Below are 20460 nucleotides of genomic sequence, written 5' to 3' on the forward strand. Positions count from 1 at the left end.
GGCGAATTCTACGTTCCAAAAGAACAGAATTGGACCAATCCACAATAGATCAAAGTGTCTCTTGAGCAGGACTAGACAGATACATTTTCCAGAGTGCATATAAATATAGATATATAATAGAACTATATATATATACAGTACCAGTCAAAAGTTTGGACACACCTTCTAATGTTTTGAGAAGTTTTTTCGTCATTTTTATTATTTTCTACATGGTAGATGAAACTTTTTTTGTTTAGTACATCATTCCATATGTATTCTTTCGTATTGTAAATGTCTTCAGTATAAATCTACAATGTAGAAAACTAGTCGTAACGCAAAGCGTTACAAAATATGACCGCCGAACTGTTCAGTAGGTTACAAAAAACATGTGGCCCTCCTAAGCCCTCTGTTCTCGGGATATTCAAAGAAAACTGTGTCAGGCCACCTTCAGGCCAGTTGCTGTACAGTCATATAAAAAAAAAATATTGTATGGCCCCCCATGGACAGAATTGCACGAAACTTGGCATGCATTCAGAGGGTCTCATAATGATCCACCACTTTCAATTTCTTGCACTTTCGACAATATGCATAAGTTATAAATGACTGGAGTTGTGAAGAGTGCATAGTTTGACTGTCTGCCACGCCCACACCCTTCAAACTTTGTAAAAGATTCTCATAACTTTTAATTCCCCATCGCTGAAGAGTAACCTGACCACGTTTGAAGGCAATACCATTAAATCTGTATGAGGAGTTCAATCACATGCGAGGTGTGGAAACAAAGTGAAGTTTCCAACCACCAACAGGTGGCGCTATAGGTGATATCATTCAGGCATATGTACGCATTCGGGCCGGATTCCAGCGGCCACCCTAAGACATTTTCTCTGGATCAAATAATGTACGTAAGAGTTATAAGAGACTTTGTGTTTTGTGGCAAGCACTGGCAAGTTGCCAAAGTTTGAGGGTCTGCCACGCCCACACCTTCCGACTAATGAGAAAATCTTAACTTTTCAGCCAAGCTGAAAAGGACCGGACCACATTTCAAGGCGTTACCATTAAATCTGTCGGAGGGGTTCGATCAGATGCGGGGTGTGCAAACGCCGTCAAAACGCATCTTCCACTCAAAATGGCTGACTTCCTGTGGACCTGCCACCATGGCGTCAAGAGACTTTTTGGTGCGTCCAAGCATGATAGACGTGTACTGAATTCCGTCAAGCTACGCCAAAATAACCCCAATGCGCAGGGGTTTTTGCAATGTTCTAGGGGGCGCTACAGAGCCATTTTGCTCCATCCATGGACAAAAACTCTCCCGAAGATGGACGGTTACAGGCTTGATATCCCTGGCAAATTTGGAAATTTTACACCTAATTTTTGCATTTTAATTTTTTACTAGGTGGCGCTATACATTTAATGACTGGTTATGGTATGGGTTGACATGGCCCCTTAACACAAACATACAAGAACAATTTGGCCCTCCTAGGCCCTACGGTTCTCGGGATATTCGAAGAAAACTGTGTCGCGCCACCTACAGGCCAGTTGGTGTATAACCATATAAATCAATTTATTGCATGGTTTTCGAAAAATGAATCGCCCCACCCTCTTTAAAAGGGGTCCAGTCCGACGGGGGTGCAACGGATCAAAACGAAAATCAATGGTTCCAAGCTAATCTAGTGGGGCTACATGCCCACCAAATTTCGTGCACCCCGGTGTCCCGGGAATCGTTGACAGAAAATCGGCAAACAGGAGAAAAAAAAGGAAAAAAAACTCCGACTCCTGTCGCGCGGCGGTCATAATGATAAAAGTAAATAAAACACTAACACAATAAATTAAAGGGGGTGTGTCCAAACTCTTGACTGGTACTGCATATATATAATAGAAATGATTGACAAATGTCTCCACTCTAAACCCTTCTGGTCTGGTCTGGTCTGGTCTCCCCCACCACAGCTCCCCTGGCCGGGCTACCAGAGCCGCTTCCCCATGGACCCCAGGCTGATCAACCACCAGGCAGCCATGGCCGCCTACAACCTGAACCTTCGCCAGCCTACCAGTCGAGCCTCTCCGGGCCTGTATGGCCTCAGCCACCCCTCCCCCCTCGGTCTAACGCCCCAGTCCAGCACAGACAAGGAGCTACTGCAAGACGCCAATGCTGCGGGTACAGCCACACATTACCACAGTTCTCAGATCAGTCACGCCAATGCTGCGGGTACAGCCACACATTACCACAGTTCTCAGATCAGTCACGCCTATGCTGCCGGTACAGCCACACATTACCACAGTTCTCGCATCAGTCACGCCAGACATATTGATACACACATACCAGCTCCTATTGTTACTGGGTTCTTGTCAGTTCCTATGGTGACAGTTTCCACGGTAACATCAGGTTTTTTTTCACTAGTTTCTACTGTCACCCCAGTCACACAACTTGATGTGTCAACTGCTCCCCCAGAAACAGCAGTAACATCAACACCAGCTCCTAGAGTAGCACCTTTCACATCACATAGAAATTAAATAACACTATATATTTGTGTACACTAACACCCTGGCTTTATATAATAACACCTGGCCCCTAAAGTAACCAAGAGTACAGGTCCTCGCTAGATTCAGCTTGCTGTTTGTATGCTGGTTAACATTTAGCATGTATGCTAACACCATGTGTGCTTCAAAGGTAAAATGGACATGAATGGGAAGGTGGAGCACGGTCGCCTCCTCACCCCGGAGAGGAAAGCTCCTGAGCTGAAGGACAAGCAGGTGTGCACTCTACCTCCTCTTACAACCCTCCATTCCCCCCCAGTGTCCCCCTGCCTCTGTGGGTAACTGTTGTGTCTTCTTGCAGGGAGAGTCTGACCAGGGGCCCAACAGGAGCCCCGAAGCAGTCGGCCCTCTGGGCTACCCCGCCGGGCGCCTCCTCCGCAAAGATGCCCCGTCTGGCACGGCCCCGGGCCCCCAGAGGCCCCTGGGCTTCCCCCACCTGACCTCCCAGCACCACATGCCCCCGCACCACCACCCGGCGTTCCCCCCTCCGCACACGGCCGGCAGCAGCCAGCAGTTTCAGCAGCAACAGCAGCCCTACGGCCTGCCCCGCCCGGGCCAGCTGCGCATGCCACCCCACCAGGGCCCACCCTTCCCCACGCCCAACGCCCCTCCCCCCACCTCCTTCTTCCTCCCGCGGGCACTCCAGTCGCCGGGCCTGGAGGGGGACTCCTCCGAGCAGCCTGCCGTGCCCGAGGAACTGAAGGGGGCGCTGCGAGCCATGCCCCCCTCTGCGGCCGCACCGCCGCAACCTCAGCAGCTCGCTGTCCAGCACGCTCACGCCCAGCACGCTCACCAGCATGCACACACACACACACACCATCAGAACATGCACGTCAACAGCTATGGGGAGGACGGTCTGGAGTCCGGAATGGGAGAGGGACTCGGTAAGCTCTCGCTTGTATTGCTCTGAAATAAATCTTTTCATGTCGTGGATTTGTAAACATGTCGTTATCTATACTAATATCATCTGATCTAATCTAGTATGTGTCAACTGCACCCCCAGAAACAGCAGTAACATCAACACCAGCTCCTAGTATGTTATGGAATGAGGGGATTTTCATTTTCAAATATCAAATTTCATTGTCAATTGTTTACCAAACATCTGGTTTGGCTCATTAGCATAACTGGTTAACTTCTTAAGGGGGAAATGTGATTTGGGTCCCTGCATGCAAGGCACACTGGGATTGTTTAGCTCTCATGTGGTTCCTCTGGAGCAGCCTGGCGGTTACTAAAGCAAGATGTCTCTCTCTCGCTCTCCTTCCCTCTCTCTCTCTCCCCCTCCCCCCCCCCCTCTCTCTCTCCCCCCTCTCTCTTTCTCTCTCTCTCTCTCTCTCTCTCCCTCTCCCTCTCTCTCCCCCTCTCTCACTCTCTCCCCCTCCCCAGACCCCCAGGCCTCGTCCAGCCTGGAGCTGATGTCCCAGCAGGCTCGGCTGGGCCAGTGGGGAGAGCACACCCCCTTCCTGCCTCCGGGCATGGCCGCCTTCCCCATGCAGCCCCTCTCCCACCTGGGGCAGCCGGGCATGCGGCTCCCCCAGCAGCTCATCAGGACAGGCTGGGGCCTCCCGCCCCCGTCAGAGGAGGACGGCCCCCCCAGAGCGCCTCTATCCAGGTTAGCAGAAAGATGGCCAACCGACCCCCCTAACCTGGGGTGGTCCGGGGAAGAAAACCTCTCTGCATCTCAAAGCAATGTTCCACTGTTGTATCATTTATAATACCCACATGTCTACTGGCTAGGAGAGCAGTTTGTATTTGTGTTCAGGTTCATGTTTTGTGCTTGTCTGGGAATTCCCTGCCCCTTCACTGCATTCCATTTGCTCAGTTAGTCTGGCCAACCACTCATTAGCGATCCACTTCACTCACGTAATTGGACACGCCTTTAACCAATCAGACCAACGATACTATACAACGATACAACGATCGGTAATAAAGCAAACACATATTTTTTCTGTATGAATTGTTCCAGGGCAAGTTTCTGTTCTGTTTTCAAAGAAAACTTGCCTTATCGAAGTTTTGCGGTGCTTCGGCGGCCACCATGTCCAATGTTTAAAAACTCTCCGTGCAGTAGATTTTGTAACGTAGCCGTGGTAAGTTTAAATCCGCCAATGGCTCGCCAGGTAGCCAAAAGCCAGTTTGTGATTGGCTCCAAGGATTCTGGAAATCTTGAAATGAACGGCTATCCGAAGTTGACCAGACCCACTGCAGAGGCAAAATCAATTTGGCCGGAAGAAGTGGGGCGGGACTTCCCAGACTAGTTTTGTGCTCCAGTGCACACAAATCTGTATGGTGGTGATAAGTGTTCTATTTACAGACAGTCAGCGAACATTTCGAGTACTATTCCCTAGAAATACATTTCAATGGTGGAGTGCAACCTTGATCGCTGCTGGCAGAAGTATTCTCTTATTGTTATAGAAGGTTATGTTGTTGTTTACGTGTGCGTGTGTGTGTGCGTGTGTGTGTGTGTGTGCGTGTGTGTGTGCGTGTGTGCGCGTGTGTGTGTGCGTGTGTGTGTGTGTGTGTGTGTGTGTGTCTGACTACCTCTCTGCTCTGCCTTTGTTGCAGCAGGTACCCCGGGCTGCTGCGTGAGATGTCCGCACAGGAGCACTATGAGCAGCAGCAGCAGCAGCAGCAACAACAGCAGCAGCAACAGCAACAACAACAGCAGCAACAACAACAACAACAACAACAACAACAGCAGCAGCAGCAGCGTGAGCCCCCCGACATGCCCCCCCCTCAGTCTCGCCTGCTGCAGTACCGCCAGCAGCAGGTGAGGGGCGCCCCAGGCGGGGAGATGCCCTCGCCCTCCCACTCCTCCGCCTCCTCGGCCGGCCCCTTCCACGGCTACCCCGATCAGGGCCGCGGCGACATGCAGCAGGCCTACCCCCCCCACCAGGCCTTCCCCCTGCCCCCAGACCACCAGGGCCACCCTGCGCCCCTGCCTCTCAAGTACCTGCTGCCGGAGGCGGCGTGGGGGCACCCGGGTCTGGCGCAGGGCCACATGCTGGGTCAGCACGGCCTGCCTCTGGGCCTCCAGAGCCTGGGTCCGCGGCCCGAACACAGCCCCCTCCTGCTGCAGCAGCAGCATAAGCAGCAGCAGCAGCAACAACAACAGGCCACACACACTGCCCTGCAAAGCTTAGAAGAGGTGAGCAAGCCTCACACACACAGACACATACACATATACAGGCACACACATATACACATACAGGCACATACACACATATACAGGCACACACATATACACATACAGGCACATACACACATATACAGGCACACACATATACACATTAGGGATGCACGATATTGAATTTTAGCCGATATCCGATATGCCGATATTTACAAGCTCATTTTGGCCGATTGCCGATGCCGATACCGATATATACACCTCAGCTTTTTAATTATTGAAAAGTCTCTCCTGTACTACAATTAATCTGTTATTATGCTAGGGTATTGCTTTAAATACAGGACATTACAGACTTGATGTGTATCAATTTAGAAATAGACATTCACTCATGAAACTGAAATGGTTTCAAATATGGCAGATTTATTTTTTCACATCACAATTTTCATACTTGAACAGTACCTCCTTGAACTTGAACAACTACACTCTGGAAATGCAGCTTGGCTTACTTGGCAAGCTAACGTTGGTTAACTGACTTACAGTTTAATAACGTCCCTTCTAGGATTTCTAGACTAATCTATGTAACGTTATTGCCAAGTTAGCTGTTTAAATTCCACATATGGAAAAGTAAGCCATGTAGATCGCGTGGGCTCGTGACATAACGTTTCACATCGGGTCAAATGAGGCATCATCAACTTCTCTGGTGTCACGTAGCATGCTTGGCTAACTTTGCAAGCTAACCTTGGTTGACTGATTTACAGTTTAGTAACGTCCCTTCTAGGATTTCTAGACTAAGCTATGTAACGTTATTGCCAAGTTAGCTGTATAAATTCCATAAATGCAAAAGTGAGCCATGTACAGATAGCGTGGGCTTGAGACATAACGTTTCACATCCCGTGAAATGAGGTATCATCAACTTCTCTGGTGTCACGTAGCATGCAAGCTAACAAGCTAGTGTTGTCTAACTAACTCCGTGACTTATTAACGTCAATTAGCGCGACAGGTAATGTTGTAAAGCGTGGCACGCGGGTGGTCTGCATCTATGCATGCAACCTACATTATGGCCAAGCTGCATCTCCTCCTCCTTCTCCTGAAAAGTTTTCTGACAAATAGGCATTTTGTCATCATCCTCTGATACTGTGAAGTAGGATACTGCCACACAGCCGACGCTCATAAACATTTGCTTTGCGTGCGCATAATTTACACGTCACCTTATCGGCCAGGTACATCGGCAGAAATTTTTCATATCTGCAGATACCGATAATTAAGTTTTTAAGCCGATAACTGCCGATACCGATGTCTTGCCGATAATATCGTGCATCCCTAATACACATACAGGCACATACACACATATACAGGCACCCACACACGTACAGGCACACACACATACATGCTAATGAGTAGAGCCAGTGAAACGCATGTATACATAGTATATTGTCCTATCTATGCTTCCCAGAGTGTGATACAAAACACATACATACACACATTATCCTATCTATGCTTCCCAGAGTGTGATATAAAACACATATATACACACATTATCCTATCTATACTTTCCAGCGTGTGATATAAAACCTCACACTAATTTGAAAGGGCAACAAGCTGTGCGCTACATGTGTGTGTGACATAATGAGGGGCGCTTAGTTCTGTGCACATGTTATGAAATGACCAAAAGAATGAGCTCTGGTAAACAAAGTAGATGCCCTTCTCTGTTGCACCTGCGTTGTGCCAGGCCTGTCTTTATGTGCCGAACGTAGAGAGCCTGTTCTGTATTCCTCCCCATGCCAGTTTTACAGGAGCTGTCTGAGCCTGCAAAGAATTCATGCTTTTACAGAGAATAAATTCAGTGTTGGTGTGATTAGTAGCGCAGTGGCAGCTAACAGGTCCTCTTTACAACTCTCTCTCTCTCTCTCTCTCTCATTCTCTCTCTCTCTCTCTCGCTCTCTCTCTTCTCGCTGCAGTATGAACCCCGGGGTCCCGGCCGGCCCCTCTACCAGCGTCGGATCTCATCCAGCTCTCCCCAGTCGTACCCTGACAGCCCTCAGGACCCACAGCCCCCCGCCCCCCCCTGCCGGTTCCCTACCGCCGAGCTGTGGCCCTCCAGCGGCCCCGCCTCCCTCCACAACATTCCATGCAACGGAGCGAGCCCCCTGGCCCCTCACCGGGACAGCATAGGTACCGCACTCAGGAACCTCATTCACACTTTGGTTCTCATAGTAGATTGGTTTACTTGTACATTCATGTCTTTCTGCTACTTTGCTTTGATATGTGAAAAAGACCTTTTAGAATCCCCATTGATATCCTGTGTGTTGGATAAAATGAAATAAATTGTGCTTGTGGTAATTAGTGGTGCATTAACAGTGTTGAGCGACCCCTAACAACACTAATGTGACCTCGCTGTTTCTCAACAGTTACCAAGGCCATGAATGCCACGGAGGATGGTGGGAAGGCGGAGGTCCTCCAGACGGCCCCACACCCTCCCAGCACCACGTCTCTGCAGCATCATGGACAGTTCCCTCCGCTCCTGCCCAGCAAGCAAACCCCTCCCGACCCGGGGGGAGGGGGCAGCCCCAGCCCTGCCGGGCCCCACAAGACCCCCACCATGTCGTACGCCAGCGCCCTGCGGGCCCCCCCAAAACCACGGCCCAACCCTGAGCAGGCCAAGAAAAACAACAACCCCCTGTCTCTGTTACAGGAGCTTAGCATAGGCAGTTCAAACAGTAGCAATGGGTATTACTCCTATTTTAAATAAATCAAATGCATACCTGTAAAAAAAAATATTAAATCTATATAAAAAAAAAAAAAAAATTGAAAAATAATCAAGAAAATGAAGAAAAAAAATATTTTGTCTGATTAGGTTTATTTTCTCCGCGATTTTCTTTTCTTTTTTTTTTTACTTTTAATTTAGCTAGTTGTTCTTTTACAGTTTGACCATTGTGATTTTGCAAACGAAATTAAACATATATTCAAAGTTATACCAAAATGTTGGGGCAAAAACAAAAATCACAGGGAAAAAAAACACAAAAAAAAAGATTTATGGGACAAACAAATGAATAAAAAGGAAAAAAAAAAAGATTTTTAAAAACATATAAGTGAATTAGCTAACCACTCAGTTGCCTGTCCTCTGCTTCCCCCTTTTCAGGAATTATGTCTGCTTTGTTTGCATCGATTCATAAAAAAAGTAAAATTGTTGAAGTGATTTTTCTTATATATATTTTTCTCTTCAGCTGGCTTTCATTTTGAGATGATGTTGAATTCTTCCTTTTATCAATATCGGTGTGTTTCCTTGTGCTAGCAGCTGAGTGGTCAGTTGATTCTCTCACACACGCAAACACATACACAAAAAAAAACTATATAAAAAGTTGTATAGATGTAGACAACCCTTTTCTCAGAACTGTACATATGAATAAAAAGACCTGAATGAAATAGACCCACGTCTCCAGATTACAGTCTTTCCTTTCACAACAACAAAGCAGAAGCGTTTGAATGAAATACTTCACTGAAAACTGATGAGGAAATGAAGTGTATTTGAATCATTTAGAATAAAATACTTCACTGAGAACTGATGATGAAATGAAGTGGATTTAAATCATTTAGAATAAAATACTTCACTGAGAACTGATGAGGAAATGAAGTGGATTTAAATCATTTAGCATTCAGTCTTTTTTCTCCCCCTTGTTGACTCGATTTCTCCGATGTTATTTGTGTGTTGTTCTAAAGCAGCCTGTGTGTATGATTCACTTTCACACATACTTTAGACATGTAGACATCAAACACCTTATTTTTGGAGTTACCTCATCAACGCTATTGCTTTTGCACAGAAAGGAGATTGCTTCAGAATAGATGCTGAAGTGTGCCTTAAAATGTGAAAATCTCATCTACAATGTTAGACCATGTTAGTGATTTAGCTGGTTCAGCTGTTGCTGTTACCCTATAGTTTTCTGTTTAAGTGACTTTTAGTCCCGAATTTAATCCAGTGATGGTTTTAAGAAGAATGACTCTCATCCCTTCACATTTTTAGCAGTACAAAGAGATGTCTACTTTTTTCAATGTTATTTTCCCACCCATTGTCAACCACTGAGTTCCATTGAGTGTCAATCATAAGAGAAGCCTTGGAGACGCTGCCTCTGCATGGGCATCAGCAGGTCTGTTCATGTTTCCTTTTCACACAATATAATCATATTTTCCTCTTATGTCAGACATGTCTCACAGGGTCAACAGATAGCTACAGCTCTTGCTCCTTCATGTGGCTGATTTTGAAGATGAGCCATTCATTCCCAATGCTGAACACAAACACAATTCTTGAAGGGTTTATTTTGTGCAATAATACTTTATTTCATATTTTCGGTAAAATACATGACTAACCGAGTCTTTCTTTTGTGAGCTGTAGCATATATGCTGTCTTATATTGTAGGACTGCCCAATAGATAGAAAAGGTACATCAATGATGACAGGCCAGTAAATGCATACAATGTTTAAACTTATCATTTGTAAACCTTCATTTTGTTTATTACCTGACTCCAGGTCAGTTCATACTTTACTCTTGTACGCTACTTACTAGTATTCTCTTCAGACCGCGGTGGCCAAGAAACAGGACTGCATTTCTGTGCCTTCATCTGGCCAATCAATCTTCTGTGGTACGTCACCTTATCCTCTAATGGGAAGAAGAGGCATCTGTCTGTTTGGGCCTCCTAATGTCCTCTGCTGCTGACTGACAGTAAAAGCTCTGTCAAGAACCATTTGTACATTTCAGACTGAGAGGGGTGAGCATGGGACCTTTTTGAGACAGGGATTGAGATGGTAGCCGTGTGTTCTCTCTCCATCACCAAACAACAACGGCGATCTGTTGCCAGTGTGAATGCCTGGGGGTCTGACAGCCTCTGTTCTCCTCAGCAGCACATAGTACAGTGCATAAACTTCAAGAGGGAAGACACATGACACAAGTTAGACATGATTCTCCATTTTGACTGTGTTTACTATAAGATAGTTTTAATAAAAAAGACTATTGGCACTAGTTTTATGAAATGTCATCTTATCTTTTTGCGTAACTTATGATAAACAGATAAACAGTATGGCAGATATATGTGGAGATAGCCACAGGATGCCTTCTGCACAATACCTCTGAAGTGAACAGTATCAGGATGCGATGGATTCATGATGGTTGGCTCAGTCCTACGCTGCTGTGACATAAACAAACACACTTCACACTTATTGGTGTTTAACATAGTAGTGGTTTACAAATTGCAACATCTGTACAATATTCCACTCCATTGTTGATATATCTGTCCAGTTAGTTAAATGTCTTAGTGTTGAATGCTTTAGTCATTTTAGGGGTAGAATGCATACTTGCAAACTGTTATATACTCACAGTAGTTGACATAACAGTTAGACATTGCAACAAATGCACTGAACCTTTAATTCCACATGTAATTATAAATAACTTGAGGCTTAGAAAACACAAGCTGATAAAACCATTACCCCCCAGTATGTCCCACACATGCAGACTGACTTAATCAAGTTCCCCCTTGACCCTAAAAAACAAAAAAGGATACAAAAAAATCGTTTCTAAACTTCATCTTTAGGTTCTGAGAAGACGAGTGAATGAGACTAGTTATTCCCAATGCTTTTTTTTTCAGGTCAGAGGGGGGAAATGTATTGGTACTGAGGAGAACAATAACTTAAGCTTCAACTTTAGACAGCAATTACACTCCCCCCAGCTAGACTAGTCTGTGGTCTCGGGTTCGGCGTCCATGCAGGTTTCCCAGGGGTTGCGGGGCATGTGCGGCATGGAGACAATCAGTAAGGTGATTCCGCTGAGGAAGAGGAGGATGAAGGCTGAACAGGCACACGCGAAGGACCATGAGTAGTAATACTCCATCCAGACGGTCTCCTTGCTCGTGATCATCCTCTTGACCGACTGGCGCATCGCCTCCACGGAGATGACGATGCAGAGACCTGTTGGCGGAAAGGAGGAGGAAAAACTGAAGTGTAACGGGTGTGTTTTCCTCTCGTAGTTAGAAATCTTTAGGTCAGCACATGATTCAGATGACGCTCGTAGTCCTCCACTTCAATTGGATCATAGACCGTACCGACTAAAATTGTACTAATGTACGTGAATATGCTTTGTTTTTTTTTGTTCTGAATCTTAACAACCTACCGCATTTGCTCTGTATGTGTTAATCGTCCTTTCTCTTGATGCTGGTTGACCAACACATCACTATAGCGCTGTACCCATGGACGGATTATGAAACCATGGGCCCCCTTTCGCCCGCGCAAAAAATATTGTACAAAACATGACTTAAATGTGCAAAACATGACTTAAATGTAACTCAATTTTTTTTCAACAGCACAACAACTAAATTCACCTGTACCTTGCAATATTAACAGCGCAAATACACATTTTCTAACACAGCGTAGGTACACTCAATTAAAGCCAACAAAATACACTGCTTCCAACCACAAATAAGAGATACATTCAAACCACCCTTAGTATTGACTAAACGACAAGAAATGCAAAGTAAATAACAGCTACTTCACACAGAGGCTCTGACTTAGGGACCCCTTGAGCTCATGGGCCCCTGGGGCGTTCGGTAATCCATCCCTGGCTGTACCCTGTATCTCACCTGCAAAGGCATAGAACATGCCAGACGGCCTCAACAGGTAGTCTCTGCCCTTCCCAAAGGCCCCTAGGAGGCAGAGGGTCCCCAGTAGGATGAAGGCCAGACTGAAGATGGCGATTGCTGCAGCAGAGATGTTGTACTCTGAATACCAGGAGGGAGAGTCAGTGCTACACCTGGAAAATACAAGAACTGCCATACTGTGATGTATTTGGTCTAACATATGTGGTTCTCATATAAATAGGCTCATTGAGTGTACTGAACCGTAGTGTGGAACTTTTTACAACCAAATTAACTTTAAAAATAACAAGAGGACGTTGGATGACATATATAGCTTGGATGACATATATTCTCATTCTTGGAGAAATCAGACAGGCTTGGTAAACACTATTTTTCCAGCCGTTCATCTTTCACTTTTATTTAGAAAGGATGAGGCGCTGACCCTGAGACAGCAGAGCAGGAATCATTTGGCAGAAGAGCGTGTTTACAGTTTTTTCCTATCGTTTTAGTTCTTGTACCCATACCATGGTCACTTTTCCCTAACACTTAACACAGTGGGCTATACAGACACACATCTGCATATCAGTTAACCTTTGGTGCAAAATGCACTACAACAACCACACCACAAACAATTCTACCATTACTTAAACACATGTTCCTCTCAGAGTACAATTACCTAAAAAACACTAACAACTTGATGCATTGCCAATTGCATATATAAAATGTTGCTGTGTCCTCCAGTTTGGCATACATTTCCTGTAGTGTTGCATTGAAAAAAGAGAAAAAACACAGACAAACACTTCTTTGGACTACAGTAATAAAGTTTGTAATATGACAGTAAAACAAATTATTCTAAAATACTGAAAGATGTCAATCTAAGCCAAGAATCTGATGGCAGTGTTCATATGTCGGTTTCCCTCTCACAATAGATGTCACAATTGACAAGTGTTGTAAATATTCTTTACTGTAATTGCAAATACAGTAAATAAGTGTTTTATCAGAAACATAGAATAACATTTTTTGGGGGAAATTACGTAATATTTGATCAAGAAACAAATCACAAACACAACAGATTTTCGCCAACATCGTAACATATGGTTTCTCTTGCCATTCATCGTGGATAAAATCTTTGTGCATGACTTATCCAGGCCTGGATGTCTTCGGGGGCTATGTACATAAACCCCGCAGCCATTGCCTCTAAAAGTGACATCTGGTCCTGTGGGCGTTGGTCATAGACCTTCCATCTCCATGCGGAGAAACAATCTCAATGGGGTTGAGGAAAGGAGAGTACGGCGGCAGGAATAGAGACACCATCCTAGGATGCGCTGCAAGCCACCCTGTGACTTGGCGGGAGTTGTGAAAGGCCACAATATCCCATACAATCACTAAAGTTGCTAAATTCTGCCTGTCTAGCTGCATTTCAAAAAAGGAATTCCATGCCAATTCACCAAGAACTATGGTGCACAGGAAAACAAAAATAATAATAATTAAAATAAAATAAATAAACTATCTGCTAAAATAAGAATTATTTTTCTTATTTAAACATATAACTTAATTGGTCTGACCAAATGCAGCATCTTTCCATACAGTGATCTAAATTACTGATAAGTTAGGTTTTGAACTGAAAGTTAACTGTTTTGAACAGAGTATCTAAACATTGGTAAAATATGCTGTAGATGCACAGCGCTTTGCCGGTAGTGAACATTGACTGGGGCAGGTATCCATGAATTTTGGAAGAAGGCGTCATTGCCAGCATTTGTATCTAAGCATAGGGGCAAGTAGCCACAGTTTGGTTTACATGGTCTACTGGTGTGCTCGATGTGTGAAGTGTTTTGGGAATGTGAACATGGTTTAGGTAAATTGACTAAAACGATTGGAAAAAACTGTAAGGTGGGCACTGGCCAATCATTCAGTCTCCCCCTGATCAACAGCAGATAGAGGTCAGCGAACTTGACCTGTTCACACAGCATGATGGCTCAGTGGTTATGACCACATTATTGCCCAAATGATACACCACCGTCTACCATTTGACGTCTGAGTGGGTGCTCATCCGACGGGTTTTAAAAGTGAGCCTGGTGAAGGGGCTATTACCGTCTCTGTGTTCCACAGATTGGGCTGGGAGATATGTGGAATTGTCCCTTGTTCCATTTCTCCATGGCTTCCTCTCCAGGTGTTGCTCTCCTTAGCAGAGCATTGATTGAATGGGCAATAAAAGATCATGAAGAGCTTTTATGTTGAGCCAGGGATGTAGACACTAGCCCCTTTCTCGTTCCCTCACAGGGATTAAGAAGACATTTCGAGGGGCCACCTACCTTTCTGTGTCTTTACCTCAAAGACTTCCGCCTCCTCCTTTGATGTGAAGTGTCTGAAGTAAGAGCAATTCTCCGCTGCAGAAGAGAGCAGAGTTTGATCGCTTTGAGACCGAGGAGTGGATAGGTATCGGCTGTCGTGGCAACAAGGCAGAGCTCGCAGTGAGCGCGGCCTGAGAATTTCAAAAGCTGGCAGCCACGTTGCACAAGCCACCGGCGCATGGACATGCATGATGGAGGTGTGGAGAGTTGAGGATGAGCGTCTCATGATGGACGTGTGGAGGGTTGAGAATGAGTGGGAGGGTCTCATGATGGCGGTGTGGAGGGTTGAGGATGAGCGTCTCATGATGGAGGTGTGGAGGGTTGAGGATGAGCGTCTCATGATGGAGGTGTGGGGGGTTGAGGATGAGTAGGAGTGTCTCATGATGGAGGTGTGGGGGTTGAGGATGAGTGGGAGCATGATGGAGGTGTGGAGGGTTGAGGATGAGTGGGAGCGTCTCATGATGGCGGTGTGGAGAGTTGAGGATGAGTGGGAGCATGATGGAGGTGTGGAGGGTTGAGGATGAGTGGGAGCGTCTCATGATGGCGGTGTGGAGCAGTGGCGCAAAAAGTGGGTATGCGCTCTATGCGGCGCATAGGGGCGCCGCACCCATGGAGGCGCCAAAGCGATGGTAAAAAAAAAAATATATTAAAATGTTTGGGGTATTTTCTATATGTAGCTACTGCTGTGCGTTTCTAAATCATTTCTGCATTTCCTTAATGTTATATAACATTTTAGAGGACTAAAGAGGCTAGAGTAGGCGCCTCATCTCTTAAGATTCCATAATAGAATTTTGACATAGAAGAGGGAGCGTGAGCACCGTGACCGCTGAACACACAAGCAGTTAGAACTAGGCTACGAGTAGTGAGTTGGTTGGATGGAAGATGGATAAAGCAAAAAAAAAAGGGGGGGGGGGGGGGCGCCAAAATTGTTGCTGCATACCCCCCTGACACTGGGCAGTTGCATCCCTGGTGTGGAGGGTTGAGGATGAGTGGGAGCGTCTCATGATGGCGGTGTGGAGGGTTGAGGATGAGTGAGAGCGTCTCATGATGGAGGTGTGGAGGGTTGAGGATGAGTGGGAGCGTCTCATGATGGCGTGGTGGAGAGTTGAGGATGAGTGGGAGCACTGTGGCAGAGGTCAAAAGCCAAAGCAGTGCAACCCAGCTTCAGACAGTATCACAGGGTGAGTATGAATTAGGAATTAGTAGGGTGCATTCTCTAAATATGTTGTTTGTTTGCAGATCTAACATTTACTCTTATGGTACACATTTAAATCTGTACTTACTGACCATGGCTCAGTGGAACATTTTGCGTCATGTAAATCCATTGTAACTTAACCATCAGTGGTAGCATCCCCTGCTGTATAGGCAGGTACATGTAAATGTGCAGTGGAACTCTCTACGTCTATATCACTGCTGAACCCCACACACAGACTAAGGGAATCTGAAAGTGGCCCATCTTAGCTAGAGAGTTGGAGATGGCTCCTAGATATGATTGTGTGCTGGAGAGGACTGGGTGGCTGTGTGTGTGTGTGTGTGTGTGTGTGTGTGTGTGTATGAATGTGTATGAATCTCTATCAGGATGACAGAGAAAAAAACAGCCCACAGGTTACCTAGCAACCATCTTGTCTTAGCAGCTTAAGCAGTGGGGGAGAGGGGAGGGACAGTGAAGAAAACAGATAGCAGAGAAAGAAGAGGGAAGGAGCGGAGAGATGGAAATGAGCAGAATAGAAAGAAATACAGAAAGAAAGAGGTGAGGTAAGAGAGGAGAGGAGAAAGGGTTGGGGAGAAGTTAGAAAAAGAGAGCTAAAGAATGGATAAAGGAGAGGAGATTTTTTGAGAATGAAATAGAGGAACTGTATTGTTTCCGGTCCCCAGTCCATTGTCATTAACAACTTTTCATAGCAGGAGAAACTAGAGGTCAGTGATCAACTAACAGTCACTGTTGCTGAAAAACCTCACAGCCTTCAAAACAACATTTCAGGAGGAAGAAAACATTTCCTCGTAGAATTGGCCCTGTTGATTCATTCTTCGTCCTGTGGTCTAGTGAATATAAACTTTTTTACATGCATTAAAAGCATCATGGTATTGATTTCAGAAGCAGTTGAATGAATGACATGAGGGTAAGCACTGGCAGTGATCGTGTTCACAGGTACATATCTTTGTATGAAAGCAGTCGTTTTCGCCAAAAGGCAAGTTAATTTACCCCATCATTCTAAATCCTCACCACAAAATGTTTTGACTAGAGTTTAAACACCAATTTATGTTATTCTCATGTTGTCTTAATTGTTTTTACATGGCTGGTATTTATTATGAAGGTCTTGACATTTTTATAGTCATCTATATAATGGAGAAATGAAGAATGGAAGTGATATTTTTGGCACTTAAATTAGCCTTGCTGGTTTGTTAATGACATTGAAGGTCAACTAAGAAGTCATATAGCTTATCATGTTGAGTTTATATGTTACGTCCTTTGTGTCCCCCTCACCACACCAAGCGCTTGAAGCAGGACACAGAACCTGTTGCTGCTGATCTGAATCTGTCACCACAAGTGGCTGTCTTTTTTAGAACTTTTTTTCCGTCTTATTATGGCTATTTTTGACATTCAGTACATTTAGGATTTTCATGTTGGGAAGCTTCGACTAATGTGGAAAAAAGAAGAGGAGTGTCTCTTGTCCACACAGAGAGAGAGAGAGAGAGAGAGAGAGAGAGAGAGAGAGAGAATGACCGTCAGATTCTGGGTCAATGTGAATAGAGGACGCCAGTGGAGCTGCTAGCCTGCTAAGAGCACTGGTATCTGGGTCAGCGCCAAGCTTGTGCTCCTCTGGGGCTCCAGCGTTTGTGCAAAACTTTAACCACTCTGGGCCCCCGGCAGCTCAAAGTTTGAGTGGCACCACAACATGAATAACATCTCATGCCCCTCTCAGAGGACCACAGCTACCTCTGTTCTCTGTCCCTTTCAGTCTGTCTGTCTGTCTGTCTGTCTGTGTGTGTGTGTGTGTGTGTGTGTGTGTGTGTGTGTGTGTGTGTGTGTGTCTGTCTGTCTGTCTGTCTGCCTCTCTCAGTCAGTCTCCTCTGTGTTGTGCTTCTGTTAGTGTCATGTCATAAATTAATGAATATTTTATCACAGTAAGTTTGCGCTTATCTCGGGATACATCTGTCAATATGGTAGGATTCTTCTCTGTCTGTCTGTCTGTCTGTCTGTCTGTCTGTCTGTCTGTCTGTCTGTCTGTCTGTCTGTCTGTCTGTCTGTCTGTCTGTCTGTCTGTCTGTCTGTCTGTCTCTCTCTCTCTCAGCTTTCTGTTCTTTCGATACAGGTTTACAGAGATAAAATTAATTTTCGTTTTTCCTACAGAGCCCTCAGCTGTTGCACAAACAAAGATTGCATGGCGTCCCACTGCTATTTCCACCATCATTGCATCTGTATTTGCGCCTGCTCTGGTCACGGAGAGATCCTCTCCTGCGTGTACCGTACATTTTAGGGGCTGTTATGACAGCAGCATGCTACCAAGAACAGTCATTTCATCTTGTAGCTCTCACTGCACAAAGGCGCTGTAATTGAAACAGTACATGATATATTGGCCTGCCCCCAGCTCTGCTATTCAGCATTCAAATCTGATTATATCTAGAGTGTTCTCTGTCTCTTGGGCCAGACGCTGTGCTCCTTACATCCCATTCTGCAATTACATCTGTGGGCAATCACGCTCCGTCGTGGCGCTGCGCTGCCCAGCCCAGCCCTCATTCCCTCTTATTAGCCCTGAGACGCGTTTGCTAAACTGACAGCATCAGTAGCGGCAGCATTACAAGCAACCCGAAGGTCTGGAGGATGCATAGAGACGGAACAGTGTTCAGTTATTACTGTGAAGGTGGGTGGGGGTATAGGTAGCTGGCTGCTGCTGCTAAAATGAAAGAGAGAGAGAGAGAGAGAGAGAGAGAGAGAGAGAGAGAGAGAGAGCATGGGCTGACATAGTGAAGCTGTAATATCCAGTGAAGGCTGCCCCTGAGGGAGAAGAGAGAGGCTCTATCCCAAACATGTCTGCCGGAGCACAGAGACTAAAGTCACAAGCGCTACCATTCTAGTGCTATACCTTTCATGGATAAGTCTGTTGCAGTGTTGCCCCTTAGGCTGCTGACCTGTGATAGGGTACAGGACACACAGGGGAGAAGGCCAGGTGTTGACCTGCTGCTACTGGTGTGTGTGTGTGTGTGTATGCCTGTGGGACTGACAACCTGATGTTTAGCCTGACCTGTTTGTTAGACTAGTCTCTCTCTCTCTCCCTCTCTCTCTCTTTATCTCTCTATGTGTGTGTGTGTGTGTGTGTGTGTGTGTGTGTGTGTGTGTGTGTGTGTGTGTGTGTGTGTGTGTGTGTTTGTGGAGCCACTTCATTGGAGAGGAGACAGAGCAGTGATATTGATTATCATTTATCCAGCAGGACAGCATGCTTGCTTTCGGAGGAGTCGGTCTACAGGGAGCTGTTTCAACTGACCAGGCGAGCATTCAGACCCTTCCTGGGCAGACACAGCACACTGAGTGAAGCGTTTAACCATTTCAGACCCTTCCTGGGCAGATACAGCTCACTGAGTGAAGCGTTTAACCATTTCAGACACAACAGCCTGAAGACTAGTATTTAACATTAGTATTTTATTGTGTTCTGTTACTAATACAAATTGATAATGTATTTACAGCTGGCATGATAAAAACTCAGCTTGGGACATACTTGTTCAAGATATTTATGGAGCTTCAACATTAATCTATGAATAATAATAGTGTTCCTACAAAGGTTTAAAATTAGTAAATTATCCTTGGTCGTTCTTTATGATTTGCCATGCCAGGAGTTCCTTCTGCACGAACATGTCATCCACCAGTTTGCACATATATTGTAAAATTGATATTAACTAGTATATGCAGTCCTATACAGCACATGATACCAATCAATCAATAAATTTGTTTAGTTGATCAAGAGTGTACATTCATAAATAAAATAAAAAAAATAAAATGAAATGAAATGAAATTAAATGAAATGAAATGAAATTAAATGAAATTAAGTGAAATAAAGTGAAATAAAATAAAATAAATTCCTAATATACAAGACACATGTCATACACATTAATGACACGTTATTTTTGTTCATGACTGGTTCATGACTGTTGTCATAATGTGTCATTCGGTGTTTGTAGGGTTAGGGTTAGGGTTAGGGTTAGCTGTGTGTACAAACACCGGATGACACATTATGACAACAGTCATGAACCAGTCATGAACAAAAATAACGTGTCATTAATGTGTATGACATGTGTCATGTCATTCTTATGACAGTGTCATGTCACCCTTATGTAGACCCCTTCAAATAAAGTGTTACCGAAGCCCTTACCTCCCGGCAGGCTCAGAGGCCCACAGGCTGGGCCCTGGTGGTCTTCCTCGGCGATGAAGATGGACTTCTTGCAGAGTCGCCACAGCCCCAGGTGGGCCGTGTCACAGGTGGAGTTCAGCCGCTCCAGCCGAGCGCTCAGGACTGCCCAGTGGTCCGTCACTATGGCCACAAACATGGAGGAGATCCCCACGAGGATGATGAAGAACGTGATCTTCACCTTGGTCTTCTTGTCCTCCAGCATGGCTTCTCAGCTGTTGTTTACCTTGCGAGGTGTTCAGGTACTCCCTTCGCCTGTTGGTATGTTTGGTATTTTTGTTGCTGTCTCTGAGGGTTCCCTCACCCTTGGGTAACGCGCTGTTGCCTCAGTGACGTGGGCTGAGACTAAGGGTTCTCCCTGTCAACCGAGAACCTTCTGTTACCAGACACTAGAATGTCTCCTCGCTCCAACCTGCTGGTCACAAATCTCTGCTTCTCTGCTTGGAAAAAAAGGGTCCAGATAA

The 20460-nt window shown here is 45.4% G+C and overlaps 2 protein-coding genes across 4 annotated transcripts in view; one reads left to right on the plus strand and one right to left on the minus strand.

Moving 5' to 3' along the window:
• The window catches only part of helz (helicase with zinc finger), a 48083-nt gene extending 39027 nt beyond the window's left edge, over positions 1-9056 (plus strand). The window contains exons 25-31 of one of the 3 annotated variants that reach the window (XM_080855863.1): positions 1921-2179; positions 2642-2724; positions 2810-3392; positions 3892-4117; positions 5068-5650; positions 7588-7801; positions 8038-9056. In XM_080855863.1, coding sequence (XP_080711989.1) covers positions 1921-2179; positions 2642-2724; positions 2810-3392; positions 3892-4117; positions 5068-5650; positions 7588-7801; positions 8038-8378 — 2289 coding nt within the window. In that variant the 3' untranslated portion in view covers positions 8379-9056. The remainder of the gene's footprint in view (positions 1-1920; positions 2180-2641; positions 2725-2809; positions 3393-3891; positions 4118-5067; positions 5651-7587; positions 7802-8037) is intronic. The other 2 variants (XM_080855864.1, XM_080855865.1) reach the window with 2 other exon arrangements.
• Positions 9057-11348: 2292 nt separating this feature from the next.
• On the minus strand, positions 11349-20201 carry cacng1b (calcium channel, voltage-dependent, gamma subunit 1b; the record flags this gene model as incomplete). The annotated part of the gene is made up of 4 exons (XM_080857188.1): positions 11349-11581; positions 12250-12387; positions 14556-14630; positions 19961-20201. 4 exons carry the CDS (start codon positions 20199-20201, stop codon positions 11349-11351), a joined length of 687 nt encoding a protein of 228 aa, XP_080713314.1.
• Between the last annotated feature and the right edge of the window lie 259 nt (positions 20202-20460).

Source organism: Sprattus sprattus, assembly GCF_963457725.1.
Source record: "Sprattus sprattus genome assembly, chromosome: 18".
NCBI lineage: Eukaryota > Metazoa > Chordata > Actinopteri > Clupeiformes > Clupeidae > Sprattus > Sprattus sprattus.